The 12,500-nt window shown below is 39.9% G+C and overlaps 1 protein-coding gene across 3 annotated transcripts in view; it reads right to left on the reverse strand.

Moving 5' to 3' along the window:
• Nucleotides 1-10,099, reverse strand: part of LOC138038356 (amiloride-sensitive sodium channel subunit alpha-like) — an 18,952-nt gene extending 8,853 nt beyond the window's left edge. Inside the window, exons 1-8 of one of the 3 annotated variants that reach the window (XM_068884170.1) lie at nt 9,697-10,099; nt 7,580-7,956; nt 5,429-5,549; nt 4,182-4,431; nt 3,579-3,712; nt 2,381-2,544; nt 1,456-1,566; nt 1,006-1,120 (exon numbers count right to left, since the gene is read on the reverse strand). In XM_068884170.1, the coding sequence (XP_068740271.1) occupies nt 1,006-1,120; nt 1,456-1,566; nt 2,381-2,544; nt 3,579-3,712; nt 4,182-4,431; nt 5,429-5,549; nt 7,580-7,936 (1,252 nt within the window). In that variant the 5' untranslated portion in view covers nt 7,937-7,956; nt 9,697-10,099. Of the gene's footprint in view, nt 1-1,005; nt 1,121-1,455; nt 1,567-2,380; nt 2,545-3,578; nt 3,713-4,181; nt 4,432-5,428; nt 5,550-7,579; nt 8,932-9,696 lie in introns of those variants that run through there. The other 2 variants (XM_068884171.1, XM_068884172.1) reach the window with 2 other exon arrangements.
• Between the last annotated feature and the right edge of the window lie 2,401 nt (nt 10,100-12,500).

A 12,500-nucleotide genomic window follows, 5' to 3' on the forward strand; every position in this document is an offset into this window, starting at 1 on the left:
AAGTTCCTCGAATGTTGCGAAACAAAAGAGGCGTTGAAAGAAATGTATATATTTTTTGAAGTGCGGGCTATAAACGAAAGAGAGAAAATGATCTCGCTCTTATCTGGACAACTTGAGGTCAAGGTTCGAATCCCGTAAGAGCCACCTGAACTTTTCAGCTGCCTCTAAGAGACTTAAATTGTCGGCCATAAAATGAAATTGTCGCGCCGCTATTTTTTTGTATAGGTTCAAACTATATATCATATTAAAGCTAATAGATTGAATTATTTGAATAAAGTTTTAGTTTTTTCGTATTTAATATTGCCTTTTAGTTTTAAGGCCTCAAACTCAGAACGTCTGCGAAGACAAACGAAAAATTCTTCACACGGTATTTAGGGTAGTAAATTAGAACTGAAAACTTGGAAGCGATATCTTAAAACCCGTCGGGACGGGAGGTCCGAGGAGTTGTAATTTTGGCGGCAAAATAAACCCCTAGAAAATCGAGTTGAAGATTTCGCGTGCAATTCACGATCTGGGGCCGGTTGCTCGAAGCATGGTTAGCGCTAACCGGCGAATACCATGGAAACCTATAGGTTCTGATACCGATTAGCGCTAACCAGGCTTCGAGCAGCTGGCCCCTGCTGAATAACTACGCCCCTACTTGAAAGCCAATTATGCTGAGCCAATCAGCGTTCGGGCACGTGCTGAGGTAGCAGATCGTGCGTGAAGGTTGTCAATTGACACCCAATCCTTTCACGTGTGATTGACATAATACGTGGATCATTTTTCACGCGCAGATTACGGCGGGAAACAATGAAAAGCGATCTTAGCTTTTTTGAAATAATTTTTCAGCTTTTCCTCGGGAAAATATACTTCACAGCCCACCGTTTCAAGATTTGCGAAAATAAAAGTTACTGGTAGAGTGATTTCTTTTTTCGCGTCTCGTTCATATCGGCAGATGATTAAGATGTCTGAGAAGACATTACAATTTTATGATGATTGTTGCCGACTTAGGCCGGAAATTACCTGTTTTCCTATCGAGGATATCACAAATTGGCGTCCGATCAGAAGAAGGAAATCTGTACTCAATGCAGTTGCATTCTTTCCTTTGATTGAAGGCCAAGCAAGACTCTTTGCACGCCTTAAATAAGAAGATAATAAACGTGAAAAGTACATCCTTTTCCTTGTTAACTTTTACGGACAAAGTAGAAGAGCGTCACACTAAATGGTGAGGGTCCGATTCAATTATCTCCTAAAAAGACCAGACTTGAGTAGGCGCTAGGCCCCGTAATCCTTCTGATGAAGAAAACACGACCTCCCCTTTTCATCCAAGCCAATTGACGATGTCAAAAGCAAAGGCATTGTGAATAAAAACCACGGTGTACCCTACGATACTGTCCAATGGCTGTTCTTCGCTAGCCGGTCGGGGCAAAATAATTTAATATCAGCACTGTTCACTGGCTGAAGCGCACTTACAGAGGCAGAATATCCAACTCTGAATTTTCGTTTGTAGAGATTCGCATCATCAAGGTCGGTACTGTTAAAGCATCTTAAATTATTGAAGGGATCCTTCCTGATGATTTCGACCTGGAAAAAAACGTATACTTTACCCTTTCAGTATTAGTGACCTTAAGATACCCCGAAATCGGTGTACGGGTGGCGCCATTTTTTTTTTAATTTTGCGATGACGTCATCGATCTTACTTGTTAGACCCAGCCGTTTTTTCGGGGTAGACACCATCTTACCCGTAGAAGAATACGAGTAGTTAGAAAGAAGACATGTTGGAAAAACGAGTAACGTTTTATCATCGACGTACTTTCCAAAACAGAGAACATTCGTAAGGAAGAATTTTGGATATATTTGATAGGATTTATTACTGAAAAAATTCAGTAAACTTATTTCCGGGGAAAAAGAGCAAACCTTGCCGCGGAGGCCCCCATCTTTGAAAATAATCGTTACCAATCCCCGCGCGTTAACTTTACATTAACATTTTACGTGAACAGGTACACTACCCGTACCCGTATACCGGTATACGTGTATCGTAAGGTCTCTATTGTTTCAGAAATTGTTTTACTGTATTAGAGGAGTAGCCATGGTCATCGGAGCGGGTTTCATTTGGGCAAGAAAGTGATGGACTTAGCCAATCACAATACAATTTTAGACTCCTAATGAGCCAATAATAACACAAAGAAAATCAGTTCGAACACTCGTTGCTCTGCACGTGAAAGAGTGCGTGATCCAGGTCACGATTTGCTTGCTGCTTCGTCTGCTGATTGGATAAGGAGGTGGCGTAAGATATTTTAGCCAATCAATAGTGGAACAATTCACGTCGAATCGCGAGAAACTACTTTCGACACTCAACTGAAACTTCTACATCATTGAAGTTATGTTTATTGGTCACCTTTCTAATTCCAATCGATGTTGCAAATCCTGGAGCAACGCTGAGCCCCTTTTCCCGCGGAAAGGGCATCTCTCCTTGATTTGAAATGTCTATCCGGACCCCAGCCTCCTCTGCAAAGGCACCTAGGTATTCGTCTTGCTGGATATTCAGCTCTAAGACAAGTCCTGACAAAGGGAGAGTGGAACACTGAGTTTTAAATTAAAATCTATGTGGAGGTTAAAACTAAACGTGGCCTCAACCAAACCAAGTCAACTGAGATTTTCTAACCTAGTCTTGATTCACGAGTGTGGTCAACAAACAAGGCATGAAAATTTAAGGTACAATTTGAATGTAACTCAAAAAGACTCGAGCTTCATTTAAATCAAAGTAGCATCAAACTATGTCCGAACAAAACATTTTTTGTTTTGTTTTGTTTTTTTTTAACAGGTGTATACACCTTTTAATAAGTCTAATATATGCCGTTTTCCACTAATGACGTCGAACTCTTGCTTTCAAATTTTATTTAGAAATGTACAAACGCCTAAAACTTTTCCGATTTCTTTTCTTGTTTGAAGCCTTTGTATATTTCTGAATAAATTTTGAAAGTATGAGTTTGACGTCATTAGCGGACAACGGCATATATTAGACTTATTAAAAGGGTGTATACAACAGTAGAATGCTGATGTTCCCAAAAATTCATATTTGTATAAACTCAAGAGTATAACAAATGTCACCAGCAAGCGAGAAAAATACTGTCGCACTTCATGTTAAATTGACCGTGACCATGCCCAACCTTTTGTTCTCGGTTCACAAATGAGCTTTGAATAAATTAATAGAAACTCCTGATTTGCTGTCTTTTAGAAAAAGGGTGTGGTTTGTGTATGGTCAGAGCCAAAACAGCGAGCAAAAACATAAAACAAAGATACTTGTCGAGTTTCATAACCATCACCATATATAATTAACTAATGATGTTTATATGTTAAAGAACACGCATACACACACTGTTCGAGAAGAGTAATGTTGTGGCTGCCTTTTATGGGTGGGTGGGTGGGTAGGTATAACAGGTCCACATCAGCTGAATAGCTGCCAAAACTTCAACCTGCTCAAACAAATAACAAGTTGATGCGCATACAAATCTTTTACGTCTTCATGACTTTGTCGCTAGTGAAAAACAGCCCTTATCGGACCATTCTGAAGACTTGAGGGGTATTGTAATTACCGTGTAATGGTCCAGGCTTGTTAGACTTCAAAACTCGACCGCTTTTGCCTGATTTGTCTTTTCCTCCGTTGAAAACGTAGCAATTTCCGTAAGAGTAATGCCAGTATCGAGTCCAATACACACTTGAAAAATTTCTAAAGGAGAAAATAGACTTTTAAAACAATAAAAATCCGTAAGAAAGAAGGAATTCATGAAGTTTTGGCAATGTATGGGTCAAAAGTTTTCTCGCATTTTTGTGTATTTTACTGCATATTTCTGATTTTGTAGAGGAATTTACGTGGGCTTTGGGGCGCCAGGCTTGAAATTCTGAGCTCACGAATTCATGTCGCACGATCACACGCGTGAGATATTCTGGGTAGTTCGCAGTTAAGCTTTGCGTTTGACCAACACCTGTTGGGCTATCATTACCATGCAGCAGGTCTCGAGAGAGTGCGGTCAGAAAATCGAGCCTATGCATCCGTTTGATTCCGTTGTATTTATTTGTATTTTAAGCATGCATTGTTCCTCGGTCACCAATCAGCTCAACCCTGCTGCTGTATTGTAAATGCAGTGAAAATCAATGCAAAAATGAACACCTTATCGATCATTTTTCCTAGTACTCACCTACATGATATACCACGGTATGTACAAGATACAAAAAGGGCATCAAAGTCCTGACCAAAAGGAATAAGTTCCTCATCGTCAAACTGGGCCATAATCATAGTCAACTCTTCTCTACTTCTGAAGTCAGAGTCCAAAGCATCAGGATTTTCAAATCCTTCCTCCTCTTCTTCAGAGAATTGGGTATCTAATAAGGGGTCTGGCGTTGGGTCTCCTCGCGTCGCTCTTTTTCGACGTTTGCTTTCTCCACCACCTTAAAGAGAAACAACACGATCGATTCTTCATTAATTCCTATAAGCATTGGAGTTACGAGTTTTACTTGACAACGGCAAAGGCGTTCGTGGACTGTGGGCGAGTGCGCGCTCGGCTTTTTGCAATAGCTGTGTTGTTGTTGTTGTTTAAGTTTCTTTCTTTTTTTTTTTTGCTTCTTCTTTATCTTCAATATGCCGTTGTGATCAGAATCGTGTGGTTGATCATCAGTGGAAACGTAAAGTCTTTTACAGTGTCAATTCCTAATTTTCATTTGTCAGCGGAGGCTATGTTTAATCAAGAGAAAATGAGGGGACAGAGAGGGAGGCTCCCGGTCTAGCCCTTGGGATATGTCATGTCCACGAAAGTTATCTTTAGACGAGTGGAAGTCTTGCATGCAGGTCAACCTCAGTCTGAGGTTTGAAAGAAAAGCAAAGATTTCATCTAATGGCGGACGAAGTGGACTTGACGTTTGTGTATGCGGACGTCTCGGAAGACAGACTTCCGCTAGAACAAAGACTTCGCTCGTCTAAAAATAACTTTCGTGAACATGACATATCCCGGCCAACGCCCTGAGCCTCCCTCTCTGTCCCCTCATTTTCTCTTGGTTTAATATATTTACTATAGCTAAAAAAAACAGCCGCCACTTGGAATCTCAAACTAATTCTTCAAAAATAAATTTTAAAACAGCCGAGTAAAAACGAAGATTAAATTCTGTACAAAATGTCTTTGAATTCCCTTGTACCGATTTCTATGTGCGTGTTTCTGTTAGTTCTCATTTAGCGATTTTATTGTAAGTAAATATATAAAGAGTGACAACAAAGAATTGTTTAACAGTTGAGCACTAACGATAGTCGGTCAACTCAAATATTGCTTTCAGTTGAGAACAAGAGAAAAGGCGAATACCCGGTCGAAAAAAAATGGAACTTTCCAAGCAATGGTGAGAACAGCAAAAATAAACTCGCAAATATAAGCGGTTATTAGTCTTATTATTTTCCCACCTTTCTTAAGCTCCTGGACACGCGTTTCTATATCAGATCTCAACTCTTCTGGAAGTTCTTCAATGGCACTTAATCTCAAAGAGTTGAAGTTACAGATTGTAATAACAGGAAAATCAAGGCTCTGAAACAGTAATCAGAAAAACACAAAGTGGAAAAATGTTATGACCCGTGAAGTTCGAAAATTCTTAGGCCTAGTTCTAACTGGCGACGCATGCGTAAGCATAAAGAAAAACAAAGGCTGCAAACTCACTCAGTTGGGTCTTGATCATTAGCACCTGTCGTAAGAACAAGCTGGGATAACAAAATAATTTGTGTAATAACTATATGATTTCTGACTATAGGATGTAATAATAGTCTCAGATAGTCAGAGGATCTTAGAATACTTATTACACGGGCCTTATTCGCGCGGCGGCCATATTGGCCATAGACAATGGGCCACTTCGAAAAATACCATAATACTCTTTGTTTGTCCCCCCAAATTTTGCATAAGCATTGTTTCCAGTTTCTCTTGGGACTTAAAATGGGCCCAAGAGAAAACAAAAACAATGCTTATGCAAAATTTGGGCGGATAAACAAAGAGTATTATGATATTTTCCAAAGTGGCCTACAGATTTCGTACCCCGAGCCTCGAGTTGAAATATTTGGAAACGAGTTTCGGTGCGCAAAAACAAAAGTTCCTCCGGACTCAAAATGGCTGCCGAGTGAATAAAGGCCCATTATTGCCCAAGGGAGCCAAAATTTTGCGGCCTTATGCGCAACAGAGCGCGAAGAGGATAGGTGAGGTGAGGTGATTGCCTAAGGGCGCCAAAATTTATAGTCACGAAGTATGTTTCTCCTTGTTTGAAGAAAAATAAATGAATAAATGTGGGTTACATGGGACAAAACTTCAGTGCCTCTTGTATGCGTTTTGCAAGCAATGTACTTTGAAAAACAATAATGCGGCTTTAATTTTCCCATTCTTTTATCTCTTGGCAGCCAGTTGCTTTTACAATTGCACCGCTTACAAAGAGTTACCTTTGGTAATAAATCAGAAGAGTAAGTAAATATCTGAGCTCGAATGCTATTGGTTGTTTGCTCGATATGTCAAAACCACCATTTTGGGGGACAGAAACAATAAATCTCCAGTTAGATTCTTTTGTTGTCATCCAGGATTTGTTCGTTTCGCTGTTGTTATTTTGTCTCTTAAGGGTTTTGCTGCAAACAACCCGTACTGAAAACAATTCGATCATATTTTTATCTTAATTGGGAGATGGTTAACATCTGCACTTGAAGACAACAGCGTGTTGGCTAAAGTGATATTTCGCGTGACGTAACCCATTGCTATAAACCAAAAACTGAAAACGTCAGGATGACGTCAGCTATCCCATTTCTTGTGTTAGATGCGGATATCCAGTCCACTCGGAAATAAGCGAACAACTTTCACGTTAATTTCTATAACAAGCATCAACCTGCAGTTTGCATGTCGTTTCACGCGAACGCAATGCAAATCACTATGAAGTGCCACCCAGGGCCCAGTTGTTCATAAACCGATTAACACCAATCCGCGATTAAATCTACTTCTCTGGTTTGAAATTTGCTCGTCAAAAAAGCCTTATTCTTGTAATTTTATGTTAAAGGAAAGCAAAAGTCAAAGTCAAAATAGAAGACTAAAAATCTTGTGGAAATTTTTTTGATCAGGAAATAAATAAACTAACTTTTAAGTTTCCAGCAATCCGGAATTAGTTTAATTTGGCTTTGCAAACCTGGACTCAGAGGTTTATTTATTAGCTGCTCAAAAAACGACGCAGTCTTTCGTTCAGTGTTCGGCAAACTTGAATATCAAAAGCACTGCTTGTGAACAATGAACATCGCTATAATTATTGAGCTATTTCAAGTTTATTTGACTGATCAACTAGTTTGGAATTACCGAGGATCACGAAACAAAGTAAACCAATTTATCGCGTGGTATGTTACAGTTTTGCGGGGCACAGGGTGGAGCATGATGGGCTATTGTGGTTATTACGTCACTGCACTTGATCGTGTCGTGTCCGTGATGAGCAATTTCCGTTCAGGTTATTGAAACGTGACGGAATATTGTTTACCAAAATGGAGCGTTTTTCAGAACAACCGTACTTGACGAGTGTTAAACTGGAGTATTATTGATTTACTCACCGTTTCGTGTTGAATAGCCACATGAGTAGCCAACGGTCGCGCCTCAAATTTTTCGAACAAGGTGCTAATCTGCCACAAGGACACCACTAATGCTGCGAGGAATAGAACAGTCCAAAATATTTTTCTAATCAATTGCTTCGAGGCTAGGATTCGCGGTGGTCCGTGTCCAGAAGTATATTCGCAAAAGTCCAGAAATAAATATCGAATTGAATACTGTTTGTCGTCGTCTTCATCTGTGCCTGGCTTCATAAGATCTTCGTGTGAACCCGTAGCCAGGGCTACTTTGTTTTTAGGCGTTCCAAAGTTCTCCATGGGAATCTCTATGATGCTGTCATTGGATTTTTCCTTCGTAAACATCTCGGGTTTGTTTCAACAATCTGCCCACAAGAAGGTAACAATTGAAGCGAGTCGAGGCTCTAAGGAGAGAGCAAAAGTCGCGAAACTACCGAAAAATCACTGTTAACGTTTGGCAAATATTGGTTTTCTTAATTAAAAACCGAGAAGTCAACCTTATTTTTAGCAATGACTTTTTAACCATGTATCTAGTTCTACCATATCAGCCCTCAACGTTATTGAGTATTAGTATTATACTATAATAATTAATTAGTATTTCAATCGCAACACAACCGCAGTGGGAAGAGCAAAATAAGAACCCCGATTTATTCGAAATATGCGTGACAACACGTTTTATAGCACACTATATACATATATTTGCATATTCAAAAAGCAAGTCCCACTGAAACTTTCTAAGACATTGTAATTAACACATATCGTAGCAATCACTAGAAAGTCAGCGAACATTTTTTCGCAATAGGATATTCTAGAGAACAAGCATTTTCGAGGTCACACTACTCCTTAAATTACAACGCAATCACATGAAACGTGCCCAACTCCTTCATCTTTCTCCAGTGTCTTTTGTCTCAATAATAGGTCCAAATGCTTTACCCTGCATCGAACACAGTGCAAACCAGTGCGATTTTTTATGCCCACTGTTTCCCAGTTTCTACTTTTATGTCTAATCACAAAATATTTTAAGCATAAGCTTTACTAAATATAAATGTCTTGAGAAGTTATATATTTTTTGTTCGTCATGAAGGATTAAGTATATATGATTATGTTGTCGTTTCCACAGCAACAGAAAAGTTAAAAATCTTCAGGGGCAGCTCAATCTTTATAATGCTATTGTTGATGTTATTTTGTTTTGTATTGAACAAAGATTTTAGAATTAAGGAACGATCATTTAGTTATTAATTGAGATAAATTATATTTTTAAAAAATCGTGACAAGTTAATTAAAACTAATGTTCGAAGTTTGGCCAGCTTGCGCTACTCTCTGTCTCTCCACCGAAGGGTGATAGTTCATAGCTGTCTTGGTAAATTTAAAGGGCAAATCGGATCCATTTTGCTGACTCAATTAGATGCTCTGATATCAGGTTACCTCGGGGGCGTAGATATGTAAGGGCCGATTTACACGATACGATTTTGTCGCATGCGACAAGCTCACGACAGGCCTACGACATGACTTACTATTGTCGCAGCGTTTTAAGACATGTTTTAAAATGCTACGACATTTTTTCTGACGTACACAACAATCGTAAATCATGTTAAGCCGTTGTCGCATGCGACAAAGTCGTACCGTGTAAATTGGCCCTAAGAGGAGTTGGAGTTATCGTACGTATTTCCGGAAAAAAAAGTCCCCAGAGAATGAACCTCCTGGCGAGTTCATGTTGTTCATTGAATTTTGAAGTACTGAGTCGCTTTAAAATTATTTGAATTGTAAACATCAAGACTGGTTTCGGTTTGGGTTTCAACTTTTGTCCTTCTTAACAAGGTGGCCATGGTACATAACAAAAACTTGAAGGTTAATTTCACAGAGATTATTACCAATATTGAATTTTGGGATCCGTTCAACTTTTCGATCGGTGAACCTTACTAATATTGATTTGATAGATTAGTTTAATTTTAATACAGCAACGACCGGTCTTTAAAATAGCTCTCCTCCGTCGAAAAATCACGAATACAAATGATTATACCTTTGAACAACTTCACCAGCTGTTATTCCCAGCTAATAATCTTATAAACTAACTATGAAATGAGTTAAGGTGTTACAGTCCTTACCTTCCAACACGAATCAAACCCTATTCCAGCTGCCAATTTACTCAAGTAATTCGTTAAAGTTTCATCGATGTCTATGCGCCAAAGTTCAGTTCATTCAAATATATAAAATCTCATTGAAACTACCAGCGACATCTTTAATAAGGCAACACGGATTGCTTGGTTTCAACGCAGTCGGAATTATGATAGGAGGATCTCAATGAAATGTCAGACGTCAAAACACAAAAAATTAGGAAACCTATCATCGCGGAGGCGTTACCACGATATGCAAAACACGTTTGACTGCAGCATCAGATCTTCTCCAGGCTTATTACCTTTCCTCGAACAAATTACAAGGTCATCGGAACTGTTTGAGCAACCAATATTCCTCCCATGTCATTTCGACTTGATTAAAATAAAAGACAACACAAAATGACACCACGTTATTGATCTTGACCCTTCAAGAACTGCCTTGAGCTTGCGCAATAGAAACAACGTGTCACCAAGTCAAGAACCTTTTGAGTTCTTGCTCAAGCTGACCGTTGATTTCTTATGAATAACAAGCGAATAAATTGAATGCACTTATTAGTTCAAGTTTTGCAATACAGGGTTTTTTAATGTAAGATGAAATTAACACTTTTTAATCCAGTAGTATAAATAAATGATGCTCTTGACCTGCGGCACAGTGGAACAAGGAAAAATTATCTTAGAGAAAGTGCGTAAAACCGATTTGAGGGATCAAAAAGTAGGGAACATCAGGGACGGCGGAGACGGGGGGGGACTAGGGGGGGCTTTAGCTCCCCCAATTCCAAGCAAAAAATACAAATAAGAAGTAAAACATCTGTCCTTTTACGGTCGTTCCACGTTTATTGTTTGATATCTCGTCGAGAATGCTGAAAGTAGCATTTCCGAGCTTCAAGATTCAAAATTTTCTGATGGAGAATTTCCCCAGAACCCCCTAGAAGTTAAAGTCTTCGGCGCTTGCTAACTAATCCTCTGGGATCTTAGCTGAGCTTCGTTTTGTTTCGATAATCAATATCATGGAGGAGAACTAGTCTGAATTCTGGGAATATTGAACATGAAATCGGGGAACAAGGCCCGGGGGAAGGGGGTTGGGGGCACCTTAGGAATTTCTGGGTGGGGATACCGGATGTGCCACTTGGACCCTGAAACCCTTAGCCTATACCAGAGCTATGTAGTTCAGCTGAATTTTGCTACCCTATACTAGAGTAAACTCCCACCGATTTCCGTCTAAATTCCGATTCTTGACAGACGTGTTTCATGATAGCCATTTATTGACACTGTTGAGGCTGAATTACGTAAACTTAAACTTTGCCGATTTGATTTTTTTATATTCTTGAGTTTGGAATTTCTGGTTTCCTTACTCTTGATAAAATCTTCAACCAACTGGTCAGTTTCGTGAAAAAGGATACCCTATTCTAGACCGAAAGGCTATGATTTATATCCTCTATCCTAGAGTAAACTGCTTGAAAACCATACCCTTCACAGCGGCACATACCCCCCCCCCTTCCCCCGGGGAACCGGGGAACAAGGCCACCCAGGTATCGGTATCCCTGGGTTAACCATAATCCCAGGGTTTGGGTGTCCTGTGAAAGGACGCCCTCTCCTCTCTGAAATTTTCGAATTTTTCTGAGGAAATGGGGTGTCTTTGCACAGGCTAAGGCCCTGTCCACAGTAATTCCTTTTTCGTTTGAAAACGCACACATTTCGATGCGTTTTGGCCTTCTGTCCACACTAAAACGCTGAGCCGGCGTATTCATCAAAACCGCATCGATTTGAAAACGCTCTCGAAAGTGGATTCAAATTCAACCTTATCTTGGTTTTTCATAGAAGAAGAAACTGTATTGTTTTTAAGAGCTTCCCATTTATAGCTCTGGAGCAGGAACACCATATCGAAGGTCCAGAAGATTTTGCAACAAAACAAGCTAGCCAAAATAAAGTTGTTTTCAATTTTCAAATACGCATTGGCGGGAAATGCCGAAAATATTGCAGCCGTATCTCTTTGGAGCATGCACATATTGGTCAACCAACGACACAGCAGTGTCATTAAGCGTTAACGAGAGTTTTAGTGTGGACAGTTGAAAACGCTGCGACAGCGGTAGTGTGGACACGGATCGATCGATGCGTTTTCGATGACACCGAAACGTATGTACGGGACCTAAGACTGATGTTGGTCACGCGCTTTGGAGTCGACCTTGTTTTTCACGCAGGCGAGAGAAACAAAAGCATGCGGCTCAACTGGTACTGATAGCAATCTAAGAGACTTTCAGCTTTGGAACATGAAATGACGGTCTAAAAGGAGTTTGCTTTTCAAGAGTTTCTACTAGGTACTCCTGCCTGATTACATGATGTCATTTCGATTTTTTCAGCATCCTAGCAATTTCCGAAATAGACTCTTAAAGTTCAAATTCAATGGTAAATTTAATATTGCGATGACAGCCGTTCAAATAGTGCAAAAACTCATTTGCACTTTCACCATGTTTCACAACAAAGAAAGTGCAAATGAGTTATTTGAACGGCTGTCATCGCAATATTAGACCCTCTCTTGTTTATCAGATCCGCACCTTTATATAAGCATTAAGCCCAGCGACTGGAGGAATCAAATATTCCGAAAAGCCGCGTGAATATCAGAGCCTGTTTATCCGCAGCACAGTACACTTTGGAAAAACCTGCGTGATAGTTACCCACTCCACCCAGCCACCTGATTCTAGGAAAGATCAGAGAGCCCGTCTGCTGGTCTTTCCTGTCAATCTCGTGCCCAGAGTCCTTAGGCTCTTTGGTCAGCGGGTTGTCGCAAGGAAATACTC

This window comes from Montipora capricornis, chromosome 2, assembly GCF_036669925.1.
Source record: "Montipora capricornis isolate CH-2021 chromosome 2, ASM3666992v2, whole genome shotgun sequence".
Taxonomy (NCBI): Eukaryota; Metazoa; Cnidaria; class Anthozoa; order Scleractinia; family Acroporidae; genus Montipora; species Montipora capricornis.